The following is a 16,582-nucleotide window of genomic DNA, read 5'->3' on the forward strand; positions in this document are numbered from 1 at the left end:
TTTCAGAGTCCACAGACCACCTTTAGCAACAGGGCCACCCACAGACCAAAACTTCACATGAGAAAGAAACTTCTTTTGTGTTAAACCCCCAAGTCTGAAGGACTTACTTGTTATAGCAGCTACCATTACTCTAATTCAGGAAAGAACTTGATAAAAATTGAAGAGCGGATCACAATGGGTTTCCAAGGTGTTCCACTTAAGAATGTCCACAGCTATTGTTTGAATCATTATGAAAATTACAACTGCAGAGAGAAGTTAGAGAACTGTTATGTGAGCTAGTCCAATGAAATGTACATTTTAAGACTTTTAAAAATAAGCTTAGTTGTTTCCTGGGTTCAAACTCAGGGATAAAACATTAAGGCGATTGAAAATTGTCATTCCTTATATTCTGGAAATATTTGGTTAACAAAAATATAGTATTAAAATTAACTTCATCTGTTTCCTTTTATGGTTTTAATGTAGCTACTAGGAATCTCAAAATTACATCTGTAGCTTGCATTATATTTTCACAGGACCATGTTCTTCTAAATGATGCAAATGTCAGATTTTCTAGATAATTATCGATATGCATTGATTACCCATGTGGTGCAGCTAGGGGCCCTGCTCTGCTTCTGGAAAAGCCCTGTGACCTCAGGCAGGTCATTCATTTTTTTCTTTATGTAAATGGTGAGAGATTTGGACCTTTTGTGCTTTGTAGATTGGTCATATCCAGCCTCATGGTATTAAACCAGCTGACCCTGATGTTATGGTTTAAACTCAAAAACAGCAGGATCCCAACCCTCCCTGTGTACACGACCTGCATCTGAACTAGTCTTCACTTGCTTGCACCATCTGAGCCTGGTCCCCAGGTTCTGTCCACACCTACCTTTGGACTTCCCCTGAACTGCTTCTCCCATCCTGATCTGACTTCCCTCCTCCAGGACAGTTCAGATTTGACTCTTAGACTCTGTGGTTTCTGGCCATTCCAGTAAACAGCCACCTGATCCAGTAACGACTCTTGCACAGCCCCATGGGCTCAGTGCCTGCCAGCCTCTGTCCTGAAGCAAAGGCTCAAGGTGGCTTCCCTGTGCCCAGAGACCTCAGACCCAACAAGTCAGGCAGAGAGAGGGAGCTGAGCCCTTTATCAGAAGAAAATGGAAACAGAAACAGACCTTCAGATGTCAAAAGCAAACTTATGGCTATCAACAGAAAAACGCGGGGGAAGGGATAAATCAGGAGCTTGGGATGAATATACCGACCCTTATAAGACAGATAACTGACAAGGGCCTCCTGTACAGCACCGGGAACTCTACTCAATATTCTGTGACAGCTACATGAGAAAAGAATCTGAAAAGGGATGTATATATGTATATGTGTAACTGAACCACTTTGCTGTACACCTGAGACTAACACAACATAGCAAATCAACTATGTTCCAATAATTTTTTTAAAAAAAGGGAAATGCAGTCATCTCAGAGTGATGCCCATACCAAAGGCTCTCACTTTAAATAGCTTCCTTCTTCCCAAGTTTCTTTGAAAGAGGCACTCTGAGGAAAAGCTCATTTCCTTAAAATATCAAAGAACTAAAAACCACAAGATGATAGATTTTTTTTCTGGAGGCAGACTGCAAAGTGTAGAATAAAATTCTGCAAAGTGTACCAACACACATTCCCAAGAATCCCTCTCTGCTACAGTTGTCTACCACCCTCAGTATAACATTTAGCTGACTTAATTTTCCATGGATCGAATTTATTCAAAGTTAAATTTCTCATAATAGTTCATCTGAGTAAACAGTTTCAAGTGTTATTTGCCAAAAGACAATGTTTCCGGGCTCGAGATGAAATCGGCAACGTCAGGCTAAGAAAACAACCTTAAAAATTCTTAGAGGGCTGGAACGATGACAGAAAAATTAGAGCCTGGACCTCAATCTTTTTCATACAGATCTGGAGGAAAAAATTACAAGTTTTCACCAAAACCAGGTCTTCGAGGGGGCAGGGAAGAATGCCATTTAAAAGAAAAGTTCAAAAAAAAAAAAAAAACTCAGATGTCTTTTTAATTTTATTTATTTATTTATGACCGCGCTGAGTCTTCATTGCCTCATGGCTCATGCCTCATGCTCGCTAGTTGCAGCGAGCGGGGCTTACTCTTTGCTGCCGTCTCGGGCTACTCATTGTGGGGGCTTCTTCTGTTGCCGAGCACAGGCTCTAGGCGGGTGGGCTCAGTAGTGGCAGCTCACAGGTTGCTCCATGGCATGTGGGATCTTCCCTGACCAGGAATCAAACTTGGGTCCCCTGCATCGGCAGGTGGAATCTTACCCACTACGCCACCAGGGAAGTCCCTTACGTGTTTTTAAAGTGGCAGCTGTCCTATGAAAGGTGAGCCATCTCAAGCTCGCCACACCCACAAAGATAGCACAGCCACTGTCCAATGGGCCAGGGATCCTGGTTGTCCCCTGGACCGTGCTCTGGCCTCCTGGTTGTAGAAGAGAGGGCGTGGGGAAGGGAGAGAGGGAGGGAGGAGGAAGGGAACATGGATGGGGAGGGCAGTAGGACACGGAACTCCAGGAACACAAAGCAGTGACTTACTAAGGGGAACTGGACCTAGCGTCTTGGGGGTGGAAGTGTTTGTGAGTTCCTATTCTGCACTCATGCAATGGAAGGGACAGAGGGTTAAGCGAGTCCCAGGTCTGCTTCCCAAGTGAGGAAGCAAGCCAGCCCCATCCCCGAACTGTTCCCATAACCAGAACACAGGTCATCCCATCACCAGCCTCCTTGTCAATTTCATTCCAATGGCATCTCCAACCAGGGGTTCCGAGGACACAGCCTGACAATCCCTATGACGTCAGAGGGCACCAGGCACACTTCACAACAAGAGCCAAGTTAACTCCCGCCTGTGACCCTGACACTGTGCTTCCCTTGGCCACACTGGTCCCCACACGCTCAGGTCCCCAAGTGGATACTCAGCGCCGGGCACAGAGGGAGCCCCGACACCATCCCTTGGAGCCATGAGTGCCCTGCTCTGTGACACCATTGTGAACAGGAAGGAGGCTGATCCTGAAAGCTGCTTCCCAGCCTGCACTGGAGCTGCAGGATGGAGAGCTCTTGTTTGTTGCCACACCCCCACCATTGTTGCCCCCCTGGAGTCTCTCCTCTCCTCCTTGCCCTATACCCCCACTCTTGCCAACACCAACAGGTGCTGGCTTCAGCTCTTCTTAGCTGGACATCTTCCATTCTGTCTGTGAGCTGAGTCATTCCTATCTTGTGATGGCATTTCACATGCATTATTCTTTTACACCTGTCACTCTGAGAAATGCTTTCTTTGAAACAGTCAACAATGCCACTCACAGCGAGCCAGCACCATCTCCTCTGACACACAGTCCCAACTCCAGGGAACAGAAGCCTCCATTGCCTGGCCCTGCACAGGGCTAGACCCCAGTCCCAGAGCTGGGCTCTGTACCTTGTCTGACGCCATTCTTTTGCATCCAAAGGTGTGCCCGCAGCAAGGCTAGGCTCCTAGAACTTAATCTCCTGTCTCCTGACGTCCCAGTCACTGCCCGCATGCTTGTTGCAAAAAGATGCTGACATACCTTTGACTGTAAGACCCGATCGGCAAACGGGTTACCAGCACAGCAGTGATCCGAAGCATCCCCACGATGCCCCTTGGGCCAGGCCCCCGCAGAAGCCCACCTCCCAGGAGACACACAGCTCTGTCCACATGGTAATGGCACTTAAACCTTCGACCCAGCTTTCACTTGTAGCTCACGCAGCCCCCACGTGCTTCAGTGAAGGGTATTCTTTCAGAGTGCTGAGTAACAGCCACAGGGACCCTTGAATTCTCCAGCTTAAGGAATATAGATTATGTCAGGTTGTAGGCTGTTTTTTCGCAGGGAAGGGTAATCTATTTTAGTTCTTTCCAGCCGTTGAAAAGGGAACCTCTATCCACCTTCCCCAAAAAAGCACAGACACACAATTTCACCTTCTGTAACCCGAGGGCTAAGGTTCTTTGGGCTGCAATGAAGATTGCATATGTCCGTCTAGCCTGATGCTTAAAACGAGGCCAGCGTTTGCATGTAGGATCACTGGGTGGTTGAGCTCCCAGGCCCTTAAAGGGGGCACATTTGAGGCCCAAGACTCCACCACATAAGGAAGGAAGAACCACCCCTGCCCCGCCCACAAAAGATCTGCGAACTCCGTGTCAGGGCTGATAATACGGCCACAGGCCCAGTCCATCCCACAGCCCATGAGCTAAAATGTTTTTTTAAATTTTTAAAGATTATAAAAATCTTTTAGAATGTATTATAGACAGCACAGGCTTTGGGTTCCCTGCATCATACAGCAAACTCCCACTGGCTCTCCATTTTACACACAGAAATGTACATGTTTCAGTGCTGCTCTGTGACAGTCTAGAGCGGCAGGATGCGGAGGGAGGTTCAAGAGGGAGGGGCACATGTATACCTATGGCCGATTCATGTTGATGTGTGGCAGAAACCATCATAGTATTGTAAAGTAATTGTCCTCTAATTAAAAATAAAATTAAATAATAAACATGTACTACAGACACAGTATCAGGTCTGCAAAGCCTAACATATTTGCTCTCTGGCCCTTTTCAGACAGGGTGGCTGCCGCCTGGTCTGTCCAGAGGCCACCTGCCTTTGCCAAAGTCTGGCTGAGCTGAGTTCTGGTCATCCCAAGTCCCTTTTATCCCCTTCTGTTAGTTTTCTCTTGAAAGTTCAAAAACATTAGAGGTAAACTGTTATGAGGAAAGGCACATTCTATTTGTTATATCAAATATAACTGCTGACAAACGAACATCCATTTCTTCCAAGAAGCTCAACATCAGAGGTGAGGGTCTGGTTCAACACCTGTGCCTTTACTGTGACAGAAACAAGGCTCTCAATTAAAAACCAGGCAGAGAGGACTCAGGGCATCAAAGTGAAGATGACCACAGGACATCCTCACCCACCTACTCCTGGCTTAGTGTCCCTCGGGATGGCACCAGCATCCATATTTTAGACCAGGACTTTGACTCACCTTCTGCCCCACCATCCAAGGGAACAAACACAGAGGTTAGAAACACACCTGAATTGTCCCCCTAGGATCTTGCCTTTGCATTTCTTAGACACCTGCCCCTAAATGTCCTCAGAGTCTCTCTGGATCAGAACTCAGAGGAAAACCACAGATCTGGCTCCTTCTGGGCTATGGCCACCGCCGGTAGCCCTGTTCCCAGTATAAAGGCCCCAGTGCAGCTGCCATCTTACCTGGTTCCGTGCAGTTCTTGCTGCTGCGCGGTCCTGCATCTTCTGAAGTCAGCGAGTCATTCACCTGCATTAACTTCCTCCCCACGGTCCACTGTGTGTCTTGCCCAATGAAGTCCATGAAGTTCAGGTCTGGGGAGAAAGAGACCACAGCCACACATCACTAACAGCTGGGTGTGACCCTTGCCCAGCACCTTCAACCATCAGTGCTGTCCCACCAACAGCGCTGACACCTCTGACCACTACGTTCAGCATCCTGTCTCTAACGCCAGTGGAGGTTCTCCAGTGCTGGATCCTGCCAGGCCCCCAGCGGCAGCTCTCAGCCAACAACTGCTAGAGGGCGGTGTATAAACACCTCACTGCTCCAGGGGGATGACTGAAGTGTGTGTTTTAATCCAGATTCCAGTCGACTCCACTGGGATGACTCTCCAGATGTCTTCAGGGTGACTCTCCTGATAAAGCACACTTTATTAGCTGTTGTCCTTCCCTGTCTTCCTGGAGGAGGAAATGGCAACCCACTCCAGTGTTCCTGCCCGGAGAATCCCATGGACAGAGGAGCCTGGTGGGCTACAGTCCATGGGATCACAAAGAGTCGGACACGACTAAAGTGACTGAGCATGCATGCATTCCGTGTCTTAATTCTCTGCCCCCAGTGACATGCTGAGAAATGCTGAACAACCAGTTCTCTGTAGGAAAAGTCCTGATTTATAGCCACTGGTCAATTTCCATGGTGTAAATTAAATTCTCACCATGTCCAATTTCAAGCTACCAATGTGACCTCACTGAATGTGGACTTGGGAAAAGAAAAGGCCCAGTTGTGTGCGCTAAGTCAGTAAGACTGGCTTCTGCTCACCAGCATCTGCTCCCCAACCTGTATGTCTTTGAAGGGAATTCCCCGGTGATCTAGCGGTTAGGAGTCTGCACTTTCACTGCTGGGGCCCAGGTTCGATTCCTGGTGGCAGAACTAAGATTAACAAGCCATGCAGTGAGGCCAAAACAAAAACAAAAAAAGATATTTATATTCAGTATTTCCTTGAATCACCTCCCAAATAAACCACCTGCAATTGAACACCTGCTCAGGATCTGCTTCTCGGATCACCCAGGCTAAGACACCATGTCAACATGCCCAGAGCCTAGGCTAGTAAATCCCACATAACAAGATTTCCACAAACATGAGATGAAGAGCACGAACCAGGGGAAAGTTGATCACTGAATGCATGAGGAAGGCTGAGGTCTCCAGCTGAGACGACCGTGGGGATGGAAGTGTCAGAACAAAGAACAGACATGGAGGGGCACAGGGGGGACATTGTGGTGCCTTCTGCTCAGGATGTGCTGAATCTGAAGTGTCCGTGGACCATCCACAGGGTGGTGTGCTGCCCGGATAATGTGGGTGCAGACCCTGCAGGGCAACAGTTCAGCTACCCAGAACATCAGGAGGCCATAAACAAGCAGGGAAGCATATAGCAAGTGTATGAATGGGGTTTCCTAAAGAGAAGGAAATGAAAGAAGAAACTATGGGAAACTCAGCATTCCTCCAGAGAAAGTAGAGTCAAAGCCTTCAGCAAAAGATCATAAAAAGAAAGAAAAGAGCAAGAAAAGTGGTGTCACAGAAGGTAAGCAAAAAGAGAATTTCAAAAAAATCAGAGTTGCCAATGGCCTTGACCACTATGGACAAATCATGTAAAAAAAAATTTTTTTTTTTTTAAATCATGTAGGACACATGTAAAACAACAACAGAGCAGGACCTCAGAGAGTCCTTGGGTTTTGGAAACAGCACACAGATGGCTCTCTCTAGTGGCTTGGAACTCAAGAAAGACATGCCATGAAGCTTTGGCTATCTCTTGAGTGTCCAGAGTCGCTGTGATCAGAAAATGGATGTAAGAAAAAGACAAGAGTCTAATTCATGCGGCCAGTGGCCTTTACCAACCTAGTGTTCTGAAATGGTCAGTGAAGAGTTGAAGGTCATCATACCCTCTCCTTTATTTCCATGGTAATTCTAGTTTCTCAAATGATGTCACTTTCATTATGTAACTGGAACCTCGTAACACTGCTCTGGAAAGAAAGACGGAGCCTGATCACTGTCTCCTGGATCCACTGTTGTCTCTCTGACACCGAATCACTGCTGGCTCAGAGTAGGTGCTCAGGAAGTTCATGTTGGGGTCACCATTCCCACTTGGTGAATGGATATGGTAAGACTTGAGGAAGTTTCTGGAAATCACAGTGCATGTGGACATCTCACTTAAGCCAATAAGACACATAAGCCTGCAGCTCATGCACCAAGGTCTTCCTCAATCAACTGGAACCTGCTCCCACATGTAAAATTATCAAGCAGCTAATTACAACTTTACATGTTAGCCAGAAGAGTCCCTAGGTTTATTCTTTCTCTCTCCTCTTTCTCAATCTCTCTCTCTCTTTTAGAAAAGGCAGAGGAACCAGAGATCAAATTGGCAACATCCAATGGATCATCAAAAAAGCAAGAGAGTACCATAAAAACATCTATTTCTGCTTCATTGGCTATGCCAAAGCCTTTGACTGTGTGGATCACAATAAACTGTGGAAAATTCTGAAAGAGATGGGAATACCAGACCACCTGACCTGCCTCTTGAGAAACCTGTATGCAGGTCAGGAAACAACAGTTAGAACTGGACAGGGAACAACAGACTGGTTCCAAATAGGAAAAGGAGTACATCAAGGCTGTATATCGTCACCCTGCTTATTTAACTTGTATGCAGAGTACATCATGAGAAATGCTGGGCTGGAGGAAGCACAAGCTGGAATCAAGATTGCCGGGAGAAATATCAATAACCTCACATATGCAGATGACACCACCCTTATGGCAGAGAGTGAAGAAGAACTAAAAAGCCTCTTGATGAAAGTGAAAGTGGAGAGTGACAAAGTTGGCTTAAAGCTCAGCATTCAGAAAACTAAGATCATGGCATCCGGTCCCATCACTTCATGGGAAATAGATGGGGAAACAGTGGAAACAGTGGCTGACTTTATTTTTCTTGGCTCCCAAATCACTGCAGATGGTGACTGCAGCCATGAAATTAAAAGACGCTTACTCCTTGGAAGGAAAGTTATGATCAATCTAGACAGCATATTAAAAAGCAGAGACATTACTTTGCCAACAAAGGTCCGTCTAGTCAAGGCTATGGTTTTTCCAGTGGTCATGTATGGATGTGAGAGTTGGACCATAAAGAAAGCTGAGCACTGAAGAATTGATGGTTTTGAACTGTGGTATTGGAGAAGACTCTTGAGAGTCCCTTGGAGAGCAAGGAGATCCAACCAGTCCATCCTAAAGGAGATCAGTCCTAGGTGTTCATTGGAAGGACTGATGTTGAAGCTCAAACTTCAATACTTTGGCCACCTGATGCGAAGAGCTGACTCATTGGAAAAGACCCTGATGCTGAGAAAGATTGAGGGCAAGAGGAGAAGGGGATGACAGAGGATAATATGGCTGGATGGCATCATCGACTCTATGGACATGGGTTTGGGTGGACTCAGGGAGTTGGTGATGGACAGGGAGGCCCGGCGTGCTGCAGTTCATGGGGTCACAAAGAGTCGGACATGACTGAGCGACTGAACTGAACTGAACTGATATATATATTAGACTCTGCATTTCCAAGGTAGGGGCTGTGGGTTCAACCCCTGGTTGGAGAACTAAGATCTCACGTGCTACACAGAGAAGCAAAAAAAAAAAAATGTAGCATATGCAGCCCAACTAAAATAAACCATAACTTAAGACTGAAATACAAAATACCTACATGGTGACCAGATATATCAGTTTAGCCATAATTGTGAAGACAATCCTAAAGATAGGTCAAAGCAAGACACTTGTATAGTCTGGTTTACCTGAATGGTTAATTCTTAGGATTAAGAACAGTGACAAGCAGAGAAAAAATACTGCAAAAATTCATTAAAAAGGAATAAGGTCAGTGCCCTCAAAATTCAATAAGCAGACTTAAAATACCACATTATCCTAAACCATCTCAGAGTGTGAAGAAAGACACTTCGTTTGTCTCAGGCTGGGTTTCCACAGAAGCAGCCCCCGAGGACAGAGATTTGAGCAGAGGTAGTTTACCTGGGGGCGATGATCCCAGGAAGCACCCATGGCGGACAAGGCAATGGAACAGGATGGGGAGCTAGCCGGTGGAGGTGTGTTTTAAGTCTGAAGCTAAAATGCATAAACTAGAGCTTGACCCCTCTGGAAAGCTCTAGGGGACAGTGTAGGGTATGCAACTCAGACACCCAGAGGGTGAGGGAGCTGGGGTATTTACCCACCTGCCCTTGGTCTGCCATGGGTTGAATGAAGGCTATTCCCAGGGGACATTAATTCCCTGGCACTTCCAATCAAGATGGACTCTGGTACCCAGTAAATGGCCTTAGATAATTAGACGCAGGTGCTGAAAGATGTACTGAAGATATGAGGACAAGTGATGCAGGCAGGATGCCAGGGGCATCGTCCCACCTACATGAGATCAACAGAGTGGCCTCTTTGCTCTCATAATCCGGGTCAAAGAAAAGTGTCCTGCAGGGCTGCAATCCTAACATTCAGGAAGATGCCAACATTTTGCAAAGAAGCAAGAGCATCCCTTCCAATGACTCCCAAAGTTCTTTCTCAGGCCAAATTTCCATAGTTCTGTAATTCTGAGAGAAAAGCTGATACCAATTAAGAGATGTAAAAATAAAGCCAGCTATTGTAGCAGAAAATGAGAGGATTTTTTTACACGATGATTCAATAGCTTCAGGAATTAGAGACTATTAAGGCAGTTCCTCTGGATTCCAAAATCTACAAACTTTAATCTCAACAAAAATATATTTGAGCACTGACCACTGATATACGGACACAGAGGCCAGAGTCTGAGAACATAATAGTGATGGAAAAAAAGCATTGTGTTCACTCACTTCCCACTGAGGACCACATGTGACAATATGACACCCTATTTTCTCTGTCCTCACAAAATTGCTAGAGAGGTAGGAAGGGGCAGTTGGTTCTCAGGTCAATCTTCCTCTGAAGTAAATAAGTTAGAGTAGAAGTGATCTGCCTAAACTCAGAGCCAACCCATGGCCACATCTACCACCAGTTAACAGTCATCACGACAGCCATTTATTGTCTATTTTGTGCAAAGAACTTTCCATTCTTTGCTAAGTTTCATCTCAATGGTCTTCTTGTAGAACTGTTAACTCTGATTGCAAATAAGGAAACCTAAGCACAAAGAGGTTAAAAGACTTGCCCATGGTCCCAGAGCAAGCAAAGAGGAACAAAACAGGGATCTGAACCCAGGTCTGGGGATTCCCAAAGGCCACCTTCTTGGTAGATCCCTGGAGAGGACAGAATCCATCTGGCCGTGTTACTCAGCTACTTCAAGACAGACGCATGATGCAGCCTGCACCTTACAACAGGTGAGACCATCTCATGGGATCTCCTTCCCCCAGAAACTCTTAGGAACAGTGATGAGGCAGGAGCATCACTGGAAAGAAAGCATCACACACATAAAAGAAAATGGTCCTAAACCCCACTGGATGTAGGATGCTCAGCTCAGTGTGGATTTCTCAGAGACTCAGCCGGTCTCTTGGTCACAACATGGAGGGTTACAGTCTCAGATTTAGGGAGCAGGGGCAGGTGGCCAGTGGGGAAGGTGGAGGGCTTTGGGAAGGTGCCCCCTTCTCTCCCCTCCTCACCCCTGGTTTCCCTGGACTTCTCCGCTCTGCAGGGGCTGCTGCTCCATGAAGCTACGCTTGAGCAACGTCAACAAAACCCCTTGGCCCCCCTCCATCGTGTTCCTGGCTCCTCCTGCCAGGCCCTGGAAGTTACGAGTTGACCTAATTAATCAAGGATGAGGGCGGGGGAGGGTGAAGAGGGAGGCAGCAGGCTCACATGTCCTGTGTCACCAGCTCAGAGCAGCAGGACAGGAGTGGGCCATGGAGGTAGCTCAGGGTACCTCCTGGAGAAAAGCGGTTCCCGACCCGAGACTCAAGCACAGGCATTAAAGAAGAAGCGTGGGGCTGGAATCTAAGTTTCCATTACAGAGCTGTGTGCTCTTGGTCTCTCCCTTCTCCTCCCCTCCCTCTCATCTGTGACCAGGGCCTGGAAGACCCAAGGAGTCCTGACCCCAAAGAATGGGTTTCCATGGGTGCCCCAGGCCCCCCAGCTTCACCCTAAGACTAAATAAATACCACACTTTGTCCTTGTCCCAAATAGGGCCCTAAGCCCAGCAGAGAGGTGGGGCTACTGCCATTCTCCCTCCCAGGAGGGAAGGACCCCTTTCAGATGAGGGTTTGCTGCAGCAGCATGAAAACTGTCCCCCAGCCTCCTGCCCATGTGCCCAACCACCATCCTGCCCCTTCTCCCTCCACGTTCTCCCCGGGGTTTCACCCCTTTCACTGGTAGGATAAAGTGGACAGCTGGGACCCCAGCCCAGATCCGACTCCAAAGGCCAGGCATGCGTGTCCCACCTCAGCCCGGAGCTCGGGAGCCCAGGGGAAGTGGCCTCCGGGGGTCAGCAGGCCCCCTTGATGGATCGTATTAACTCTCCCCTGCCCCAGAATCAGGACACAGCATTTCTTCTTGAAAACGGGAATGGAGAGAAACACCCAGAAGGCTCTGGACAGCGAGTGGAGACGTGGAGTCTTGCAGAGAGCCCCACGCGACCCTGAGGACAGCACGTCCAGAAAACTCAGTGAACAGAACAAGAGACAGAGCCCATGGCCACAGGGCTGGCCCCGCTGAGCTATAAATACCCCACCCTGCGGTTTACACAGCTGTCTCCACTCTGGGCGCCCTGGGTCTTCACCCCGGGGTCAAAGGCGGGTTTGCTTCAGCCTGCAGCCCCGGGACCGCCTTCTGCAGACTCTCCTGCACCCTCTCCAAGTGGTCCCCTTCCTGCCCTCGACCCACCCGCCGTGGTCCTCACCCTCTGTGGTTGAATGGGGGGTGGGGTGGGGGCAGGGCTGGCGTCTGCATGAGGATCTTCACACCGACTCTGCAGCCGGAAGACAAGTGTGGCTCTGCATGGCTCTTGGTCCTTGGAAAGGAGAACAGACTGTGGAGAGCTAAGAGCCCACCATACCCACCAGGATAGGAAGAAGCCGGAGGCTTTATGGCCTGGACATTGGTCCCTCCATGGCCTCAAAGCTTCCAGAAAGACAGAGAAGGCCACGACCTCCATTTAAACCTCTCCTCTCTCTGGCGTCTACGTGACCTGTCCAGCGGGTGCCCATCTCCAGCGCTCTGGTTGCGTGATGGTGATTACAAGCCAGGCTGCACTTGAAACGAATTCCAGTATCAAGGCACCTCACCCCCACTTCAAGAGAGAAACCCCATGGAAAGTTGAGGTGCCTTGGTGCCTCTGACGGGAAAGAAGGCTGAGCGCAGAAGAATTGATGCTTTTGAACCCGAGTGTTGGAGAAGACTCTTGAGAGACACTTGGACAGCAAGGAGATCAAACCAGCCAATCTTACAGGAAATCAATCCTGAATATTCATTGGAAGGAATGATGCCGAAACTCCAATACTTTGGCCACCTGATGCAAAGAGCTGACTCATTAGAAAAGACCCTGATGCTGGGAAAGATTGAAGGCAGGAAGAGAATGGGATGACAGAGGATGAGATGGTTGTATGGTATCACAGACTCAATGGACATGAATTTGAGCAAGCGCCAGGAGATGGTGAAGGACAGGGGAGCCTGGCATGCTGCAGTTCATGGGGTTGCAAAAGTTGGACATGACTGAGCAACTGAACAACTGACAGGAAGAGGGGATAGCAACCCCTGGCTACCTGCCCCAGGGATGCGGGCCCTCCGACCGATGCCTGTCCTCTGCAGGGCTCCCACACACAGCACTCACTCAGTCAGCATTGGCAAGAGCATCTCCTGGGAGCTTATGAGAAATACAGCACTAGACTGGGCAGAGCCAGACTCTGCACAGGGCACAGCAGAGGCTGAGCTGCTGCTCCCAGGACCCAGTAAACAGCTTCAAGTGTTATTAGCCAAAAGACAATGCTTCCAAATATAAGATGCAGAGGGAGGCTGCAGGGCGTGGGCAGAGGGTCCCTTCCCAGTGCTGCTGGGGCTACAATGGAGAACAGGAGCGAGACGCCAGGGCTCTGGGCTGGGCGGTCAGATGTGTGCTGTCCAGTCAAGTCCTGTGTCCAAAGAGGCTGGTCCCGTGACCAGTCACCATGCAAATCCTCCCACAGGAGGGGAATGGGCAGGTCCAGCCGTCTTTCTACTCCCCCTAAAGTCCTGATGTCTGCGGTGTCTCCCCTTCCCTCCTGACTCCAACCCCTTGCAGCCCAGCCCACACACCCTCCCAACAACCACACTGTCACAGAGCTTCACTCAAACCCCCACCTGGTAGGACTGGGGAGTCATCACCGCATCCCCAGGAAAGACCCCCAGTGATTCTACATCACCCTTTGGGGGTCATGCCCATTGATACGGGGCTAAATTTAAATGATAGACCTGGGAATTTTAGTGGCAAACCTAAAAAAGAACCCAAGAGTTTGAGGTTCCTGGACAAAATCCAATGTGTGGTCCCTGAACCAGACATCTCAGTATCCCCTGGGAGCTTGTTAGAGATGCGGAATCAGACCTCCAGGGAGGCTCTGAGTTTAAACAGGTGATTCGTGTGCATACTCGGGTCTGGGTGGCTCTGCAGCCTGGTGCTGGGTTGAGTCTTTCTTTTCCCATTTGTTCACAGACAGGGACGGCTGAGCACCTTCCAGTTCCCAGGACAGCACTCAGCATGATCTCTCCACCTCTAAGTCCCCAGGGATTGAGAAGGACCCCCCCCCCCACTCATTGAGCACAAGCCCCTGCAGGAGATGTGCTCTGGCATCCAAGATGCTAGCTGGCCGCCCTGAGACACTTCCTCCATGCATGCATGCATGCTAAGTCGCTTCAGTCATGTCCAACTCTTTGCAAACCTATGGGCTCTCGCCCACCACGTTCCTGTGTCCCTGGGATTCTCCCAGTAGCCAAGGATACTGGAGTGGGTTGCCATGCCTTCCTCCAGGGGGTATTCCCAACTCAGGGATCCAACTCGCGTCTCCCATGTCTCCTGCATTGACAGGCAGGTTCTTTACCACTAACACCATCTTGGAAGCCCCACTTCCTCCATACCTGCCTGAAAAGGCGTAGGAAGATCAGGTCTGGGCAGCTGGGTTTCAAAGCTTCCTCTTTTCAAAACAGATCCCTTCTTCCCCATACTAACTAAAGCAAATGGGTACATTCCAAGGACCCCAGGGGCTGGACTTCTGGTCACAGGATTCACCACCTTGGGCATCTGTGGCCAGATCTTTTCCTAGCTGTGGGCTCTTGGAGAAGCTGAATCACTTTAGCTCAGTTGCGGCATCTGAAAACTGAAAGGCTTGAATAATCTCCCCACTAAAGTCCTTGAGCTCGGATTTTATAAAATATAGGGTAGAGTTGTATACCCCAGAGGATGGGCTGCATGATTTATTAAAGAGTGGGAAGAAAACATGAGAACCCTCAAATCTGTATTACATGGCAATTTAAAAACAAGAAAAATGCATATTTAATATTCATAATGCTGGCTGACAGTAGCACCCTCACTGAGCCCACGTGCCAGCATGTCCCATAATTAACATAATAGAAGGGCACTATCAGCCTCTGCAGGTGTCAGGCAAGAGTCTTGCTCTCAGAGCATCCAGCAAAGTGCCCTTTACATACACTCAGAGAAGCAGATTTACAGATATTGTTTGAGACAGTAAAACCTTTACACTATTTGGAAACGAGATAGGGGCATGATCATGAAATCTTTTTATACCATCTGGATGTTCATTAGCATTTGGCAAAGAACTCTTTTAAACTATTGAACTTAAAGATGAATTATGCATTTCTCTTATAAAAAGACAACAGCTACAAATATGCCAACCTTTTCTGAAATGATTGTAGCCACCAGCTAAGTACACACTTACAAGATATTTTCAGAAAACACACACATGCACCCTTTAAGGTGACATTTTAACCATCAGGTGAAAAAGTACCTACTTTCCTAGAGAAATGTGCTCTATGGAAAGAGCATTTTGAAAACAAATATCAAGAAACTCTGTTGCCTTCCAGAAATGATAGAAATCAGCAGCATCTAAAACAATCGTATTTTCCACCTTAAAAGGTGGATGCAGAATTATGTTACCTGATTAAAAACATTCCACACACAAAGAGTTTCAATGAGTTTTGAATCCATTTGTTAAAAATATGTAAATTCAACACCTTCTGAAAAGTATCATGATTAACTGATTGAAACCAGAAAAAGTGGGAAATTGTGAACAGATGAGATGGAAAAATTAATGTCTTGATTTAGTAGGTATGGTTTATGATGGTTTTTTTCCCATTTGGATCTGTGTATCTTGGTGAATTATCTATTTCAGTTAGGACAGCCCATAAAGTCAATATTAAACTGAACCTTTAATTAAAATAAACTGAATTTCAATTGGCTGTATCTCAAACTATGAAACTAGTATCTTCAAAAATGATTTTAAAATATTCAATCACATTATCCTCAATAAAATAATACTCATAGAAAATAACAGTATTAATAATCATAATATTTTAGTAAAATTGAAATGTTTTGCTCTATTTTGTTCTTTATTATTGTTCTATTATTAAATCTTTATTATTACTCTTATTAAATCTTTATGATTGCTCTATTACTAAATCTTTACTTTCTTCCTCAAATTTATGTTTCTTGATACATAAATCCCTTGGACAGCAAGGAGATCCAACCAGTCCATCCTAAAGGAGATCAGTCCTGAATGTTCATTGGAAGGACTGATGTTGAAGCTGAAACTCCAAAACTTTGGCCACCTGATATGAAGAACTGACTCATTTGAAAAGATCCTAATGCTGGGAAAGATTGAAGGCAGAAAGAGAAGGGGACAACAGAGAGTGAGATGGTTGGATGCATCACCGACTCAGTGGATATGAGTTTGAGTAAACTTCAGGAATTGGTGATGGACAGGGAGGCCTGGTGTGCTGCAGTCCATGGGGTCACAAAGAGTCGGACACAACTGAGTCGACTGAACTGAACTGAATATTAAATCTTTATTATTGTGTTTATTAAATCTTTATTATCGCTCTATTATTAGATCATTATTTTCTTCCTCAAATTTATGTTTCTTGATACATAAAAATCAGGGGTGGATCCATGTTTTGTGAGGGCTGAAGCTTATGCAATGTTGAGGTCCTTCTTTTAAACAGAAAAGTTTAGAAACATAAAATCAGATACAAGGCTTAAATGTAAGTATATACAAAATATACATTACAGTATGAGAAAGACTAGAGATCTCTTCAAGAAAATTAGAGATACTAAGGGAACATTTCATGTA

The 16,582-nt window shown here is 46.9% G+C and overlaps 1 protein-coding gene across 2 annotated transcripts in view; it reads right to left on the reverse strand.

The window, feature by feature from the left end:
• Nucleotides 1-16,582, reverse strand: part of SLC24A3 (solute carrier family 24 member 3) — a 424,237-nt gene that overhangs the window by 347,000 nt on the left and 60,655 nt on the right. For both annotated transcript variants that reach the window (XM_081558604.1, XM_081558603.1), the window contains one exon: nucleotides 5,237-5,365. In XM_081558604.1, the coding sequence (XP_081414730.1) occupies nucleotides 5,237-5,365 (129 nt within the window). The remainder of the gene's footprint in view (nucleotides 1-5,236; nucleotides 5,366-16,582) is intronic.

The sequence above is a fragment of the Giraffa tippelskirchi genome, chromosome 13, assembly GCF_054371585.1.
Source record: "Giraffa tippelskirchi isolate mGirTip1 chromosome 13, T2T-mGirTip1v1.2.pri, whole genome shotgun sequence".
Classification (NCBI taxonomy): domain Eukaryota; kingdom Metazoa; phylum Chordata; class Mammalia; order Artiodactyla; family Giraffidae; genus Giraffa; species Giraffa tippelskirchi.